The 6224-nt window shown below is 61.6% G+C and overlaps 1 protein-coding gene across 1 annotated transcript in view; it reads left to right on the top strand.

Annotated features, from left to right (window-relative positions):
* Positions 1–6224, top strand: part of WDR1 (WD repeat domain 1) — a 37100-nt gene that overhangs the window by 25455 nt on the left and 5421 nt on the right. The window contains exons 9-11 of the mRNA XM_029952392.1: positions 2116–2203; positions 3880–4036; positions 5408–5495. Of these exons, the coding sequence (XP_029808252.1) occupies positions 2116–2203; positions 3880–4036; positions 5408–5495 (333 nt within the window). The remainder of the gene's footprint in view (positions 1–2115; positions 2204–3879; positions 4037–5407; positions 5496–6224) is intronic.

Below are 6224 nucleotides of genomic sequence, written 5' to 3' on the forward strand. Positions count from 1 at the left end.
AGGGAAGCCCGTAGGAGGGGACGGGCTCGGAGAAGCAGATGGGCCCTGAGGTACAGAGGTCTTGAGTGCCCAGCTGGGAGTTTGTGCAGCAAGCCACCAGAGGCAGTAGGACCCTGTTCCCGGCTCACATCCTGTCACCCACAGGCTTCCTTGGGCCAGCTGCTGGCCAGGGTCTGTGCCGAGTGCCCCTTCCTTGATGGGGGTGGGCGTGCCTTCTCCCACCGTCAGCCCTTGTGAGCTCACTCTATCCGGAAACTAGCAGCCAGGCAAGAGCCAGGAGCTTGCTGGGGACAGGGTGGGCTCTGCTGACATCCCTGCGGACACTGCTTTTGCCCAGGAGTCAGTGGAGGCCTTGTCCAGGGTGGGAACCGCTGTGCCCCATTCAGATGCACATGTCCTCACTGCTGGCCCCACGCCATTTGCTCTCATGAAGCCTCACCCATCTTGGCCCTGAGGACGGGGCGTGGGGCCCTCTCCTTGAGGGGCCCCCAGCCTGGCGTGGTGTAGCCAGCATGGCACAGAGCCTAGGGGAGCTGGGGCTGGGCCTCCAGATGTGACAGGGAGAAATTGCTTGGGAGGTTCAGGCATCGCCGTCAGCCTGCCTGTGCCCAGAAGGCCAGTGTCCTGTGGGCCACCGAGAACACGGGGCCCACAGGCTGGGCTTCTGTTCCTGCCGGGCCAGCTCAGGGAATCTTGGGGCTTTCACAGTTCTCAGAGGAGACTCCTGGCCCCGTGCCTGCATCTGCGTAGGTGTGTGAATCCCAGCGTGTCTGGTGCTGATCTTGGGCTGCAGGAGTTTCTAAGCCACGGGTGGGAGCCCAGGAAAAGGCCAGAGTCCGAATAGCCGTTCTCAGCCCTGGGTGCACGTTTAGACTGCAAAAGGGCTGGTACCTGGCTTGCCCCAGAGGGACTGGGTCAGAACCTGCAGGGATGGCCCTAGGTATGGGTGCTTGTAAACACACCCAAGGGTTCTGCCGTGTAGCCAGAGCACCAGTTCTCAAGGGAGAAGGTCCATCAGACTCCCCTGAGAGGCCCAGCTTGTTGAAACACGGCCTGTGAGAGCCCCGGGTTCTCACAGGTTCCCAGGTGAGGCCGCGGCCATGGCAGGGCACGTGCACAGAGTCCCCACACGTCTCACCGAGTCCCTGGGACACAGGTGGGACGCCCAGTGGGGTAGACTGGTCTGAGCACCACACTTGAAGTGTCAGGGCTGCCAGGACTCTGGCCTAGAAGGAGACGGGAGGTGGAAATAGCCCAACATGTCCCCTGAGAACTGTGTGCACCTTCCTCTGGAGACACCTGCCGCATTGTGGCAACAAGTGGGCCCCATGGAAAGCTCAGAAGTTCCTGGGGCAGGGCCTGTGCAGAATCGTGCCTCCCGGCAGCAGAGCATTGCTGGCAAAGAGCAGACAAAGACGAGACCCTCCTGCCCCTGGTCGGGCGGCGGGCACAGTGATGAGGCCCCACACCAGTCCCCTCCAGAGCAGTTACAGGGAGGTTACACGTCCCCTTTACAGCCGGGGACTGCCAGTAGAGTCCTCCGTGCCTGCCATGTTGCCAATCGGGGAGGTTAAGGGGTCAGAGCCCTCGGACAGCCTGTGAGTTATGGGTCCAGGGAGAGAGCAGGCTGTCAGCAGCACCCCAGACTGTCTGGGTCTCTCTGGGTGGCCCGGGCACCTCCCCACCTGCCTCTGTGAGCACCAGAGCCTCCCGAGACCCATCCACTAGCTACTGCGGCTGCACGGAAACTCGGCTGACGGTTGGGGCTCATCCTCCTCTGTGACGGGTGTGAGCAGCATAGCCCCCTTTCGGGGGTGCTCCTGACACTAGGCTCAAGGCTCCTAGGCTTTCTGAGATCCCATCCTTGGCCCGGGTTGAGCTGAGGTTCTAGGAGGGAAGAGGCCGCATCATAAGATGTTGTCAGATGCTCAGTCAGCTGGGGATATGACTGACCGGGGCTCCTGGAAGCTGTTTTCGGACACACGGGGGCTGCAGTGGTGAGGGTCTTCTGCCTCTTCCTCCCTCAGGGGTGCGGTCGGTGGAGGGTGGCTGGCGAGTCACAGGGGCAGGATGGCGGGTTCTCTGCTCACCCTCCCCCGTCCGTCTCCTCCGCAGGGTCACAGCAAGTCAATCCAGTGTCTGACGGTGCACAAAAACGGCGGCAAGTCCTACATCTACTCTGGGAGCCACGATGGACACATTAATATCCTGACTCATGAACTTGGCTCTGGGGCCACTGGCAGGAGAGGTGGGAATTTTCTGTCCCCACGGAGCCAGAGGCAAGGCCAGCCAGGTGGCAGCAGCAGGGCTTGGCCAGTCCTGAATGTCCAGATGGGCCGTGTCCGCACTGGGGGCCCCAGGCTCCAGGCAGCAGCCGTGACCTGACAGGTCACTTTTTCCTGCACGGCTGGGAGTGGCTGTTGAACTCTGGGTGAGCTGGTTCTCTTCCACATTGGGCCCCTGGAGCTGCCCAGCCCCTCTCACAAGCAGTGAGTCATGAGTCTCTGAATTCAGAAGGACCCAGAACCTCGCAGTACGGTCCCCTTGTTGTAAACATAGAAGACAGAAGCTCGGAATGCTCTGGTGCCTTCCCCGGAGTCACAGGGCTCGTGGGTGGCAGCTGGGACCGGAGCCTGGATCTCCTCCTGGTGAGGGTCCTTGCGGTCCTGGGGACTTTCTCCGGAGGCACATGAACCTCACAGCCCCCGCTCTGTGTGCGGCCGGGGGCTGGTAGCCCCTCCTCCCAGGGCTGTGGTCTGCAGCATGCTGGGTGGGTCCCTGGCGGTCTCCACGGGGACATCACGGAGCTAGCTGTCGGTGCCCTGTGAAAGGCCTGCCCTGTGGGGACGGTTTCCTAGTCTATGCTCTTACCTCCTGGGAAGGGCTGTCCCGGAGCCCTGTGTGCCTCACCCCCACAGAGACCGCTTGTCCCTCCAGGGCTCTGCCGTCTTCCCTGGAGAGGTCTGGCTCCGGAGGGCAGATGGGTCCCTCTTTATCCCGTTAACTATAAGGAGGGTGGTGTTCAGTGGGGGCTGCATTATAATCAGAGGCAGAGAAGGCTCTAGAATCTGTCCTGGGCCAGCGTGCAGTCTTCAGCTGGCCGGGCATGGCTCCCTCCTCTCCCAGGTCTGCCCCCGCATCGGTGCACGCCGACGTGAACCTCTGAAGCTCACAGATACTGATGTTGCCTCTGGTATTGAGGGCCGGGGACTCCATCACAAGAGCGTGTCAGCAGTGGGACGCGCCTGAGGCTTTCTACCGGGAATGATGATCTTCGTTTAAAACGAGATAGTCCATCCTGTATGTGAAAGAGAAGTGTTGTTCTGTACGTGAAAGAGAAGTGTCATAGCTTAACACACGCCTTGCGCCCGAGCACCTCAGACTCAGTCTGTAAACCAGCCCCGCCAGGTGGGCCAGGCCCTGCCAACCGTCCAGGGGCCGTCTCCTGCCCCCCGTCCCGGGCTGCACCATGCACAGCTTAGCTAGTGGTGACTGATGCGGTCCCCTCACTCTGGGAGGGGCCGTCCCCTCGCTCCGGAGGCCGCCGCGGATGGGCTGTGATCCGTGTGCACCGTTAACTAGCGGAATCGGCACGGTCCCATGATTGGCTCAGGTGGTCTCATCCGCCGCTGCTACGGAGATCCAGCTGCAGTTTATAACTCGGTGTGTCCCCAGTGGTCAGTCCCCGCTCCCTGTGGTCTCTCTGTGACACCAGAATCTCTTTCCTGGGATTCAGATGTCGACTTGCCCTGGGCTTCCCCTCGGGCCCTGTCCTCACAGTCCTGTCCGGAATATGCTGCCCCGAACGAGGCGGGCCAGGCCTCCCCGGGGGCCCTGCACCGTGTCCTGGAGGCGGCTTTTCCTTAACCCCTGCCCCACATTACTGGGATTCAGAGACGGGGGAGAACGACTCCTTCGCCGGTAAGGGCCACACGAACCAGGTGTCCAGGATGACGGTGGACGAGTCCGGGCAGCTGGTGAGCTGCAGCATGGACGACACGGTGCGGTACACCAACCTCACGCTGAGGGACTACAGGTGAGGCGGCCGGGGGCCAGCAAGTGGGGCTGGGGGGCTTACTGCTGCCGATGACTCTGCTCTTCTCCCTGCTGTCCCCGAGTGCTCCGTGGCCACGCCCTCAGCCAGGGCAGGGCTAGAGTCCAGGTGGCCCACATAGACCATGACCAGTGTAGACTCTGCCTAGGAAGCAGGAAGGACGTCTCATCCCGAGCGCCTCCTTCATTCTGTCCCTCAGCAGCGAAGGAAGGGGACAGAGGAGGCTGCCTGCGGGCTGTCGGGGAGGCCCAGCTAGGCCCTGGAAGGCCCCCGCACGTGGCAGTGGCTCCAAAGGACAGACAGGCCCCCAGGGCATCTGAGTAACAGGCAGTGTTGTTTGGTTTGGCCCTGGCGTCTTGAACTGGCCTTCACCTTGGAGCTGGGGTCGCAGCTGTTAACAGCATCTGCGGCTTCCCATGCATGGCAGGAGGAAGGAGAGCAAGGTCTGCCCGTGGAAGCACAGATGGGGCACCTGTCTCCCCCCGCAGCCCCCGCACGGTGCTCCGTGTGCAGACCCCCGCCCCTCCCAGCCCGTCTGCCGGAGGACGTGTTGGTGACACTCACTGAGGTGCTGTGTGTCCTTCTGCACCTGGAGGGACTGGGCACAGAGTTAGCCAAGCCTCACGGTGAAGGGCAGAAGCCGGCCCAGAACCCGGCCGCCCTCCGGGCTGCTCCGTGGTGCCCCCGCATCGGCACGGCCCACTGGACCCCGCGCCCAGCACGGTCACATGGGACTTTCCTTAGATCTGGGTGCAAGTTTCTGCGGGGTGTGGTTTCAGGGCCTTCGCCAAAAGCAAACACAGGATCGTCACTCGTGAACACGCCAGCTTCTTCGGAAGAGTCCCTGCGCTGAGCAGCGCTGAGCAGTGTGGCTGTGGCCGCGGGAGTGAGGGGCGGGCTCCGTCCCATCTGCACCCTGGTCCTTCCTCTTGACCCGCCACCAGCCCCCTGTGATCTCTGGTCTTTTTCCCACAAAGGGTCTTCCTCTAATCCCGGGTTTTAGCTCATTATCCACAGAGCATGGACGGAGGAGAGCCTCCATTTCTTTTTAAAAAAAAAAATTTTTTTTAACATTTATTCATTTTTGAGAGACAGAGCATGAGTGGAGTTGGAGCAGCAGAGAGACAGGGAGACACCTGCTTTGGAAAGCAGGTTCTGTGGGGTTCGAACTCACAAACCGTGAGATCACAAACTGAGCCGAAGTCGGACGCTTGACTGACTGAGCCACCCAGGCGCCCTTAGAACCTTCACTTCTGACCCCTAAGCTGCTCGGGTGTGCAGCGAGTGGGTGCTTAACACGCACGCTGAGCCCCTGTGATGTGGGTGTGACACGTTTTCCCTCATCTCCAACAGCGGGCAGGGAGTGGTGAAGCTGGACGTCCAACCCAAGTGCGTGGCTGTGGGCCCTGGAGGCTACACCGTGGTCGTGTGCATCGGGCAGGTAGGTCCGCGTCGGTTTGGCTGGGGGTGCAGCGGGCAGCGGCGGGGCGGCTGAGTGGGGCGCTGGCGGGGCAGCTGAGTGGGGCAGCTGAGCGGGGCGCGGGTCTGACGTTCCAGCTGTGCCCGCCTGTTTGACAGGAGCTCTGACACCTGCGTGTACTGAGCATTGCATGTGTGTTTGCTCAGTTGGTCCTCAGCCGTCCTGTCCTTTAGGACAGTGTCATCCCCATTTTACAGATGAGGAAACAGAGGCATAGGAGGAGCTGGGATTTGTACCTGGGCAGCTATCGGGGCCACTCGGCGTGTCCATTGGCCCATGCAGCCTGCTGGAGGCACGGCAGGGGCGGCACCGTCTTCACAACAGGAGTTCAGATCCCAGCCCTGAGCCCTGGAGCTGTGTGACTCCACGTACTCTTCTCCCCGTCTCTGGGCTCTGCTTTTCTCCTCTTTCCCTAATGGCTCATGGGGAGGGTTTCAAGGACGTGTGGTGTGAGCTCAGTCATAAATGAGGCCGAAGGGGACAGTAATGTTGCTTCCCTGAGGCCGCGTGGTGGCTGGGTGCCTGGGTCATTCCAGCTGGGCAGCCTGGGGTCCTGTGTGCACCTGTGCACCTGTTCTTTCAGCAGTTCTGGAACAAACGGCCCTTGACTGAGACCCCAGCATGACCCACTTCATACCACATCCTGTTCCGAAGCAGGCGGCCCCTGTCAGCAGACCCTGGGGTCCCGGC

The sequence above is a fragment of the Suricata suricatta genome, chromosome 1 (genome assembly GCF_006229205.1).
Source record: "Suricata suricatta isolate VVHF042 chromosome 1, meerkat_22Aug2017_6uvM2_HiC, whole genome shotgun sequence".
Taxonomy (NCBI): domain Eukaryota; kingdom Metazoa; phylum Chordata; class Mammalia; order Carnivora; family Herpestidae; genus Suricata; species Suricata suricatta.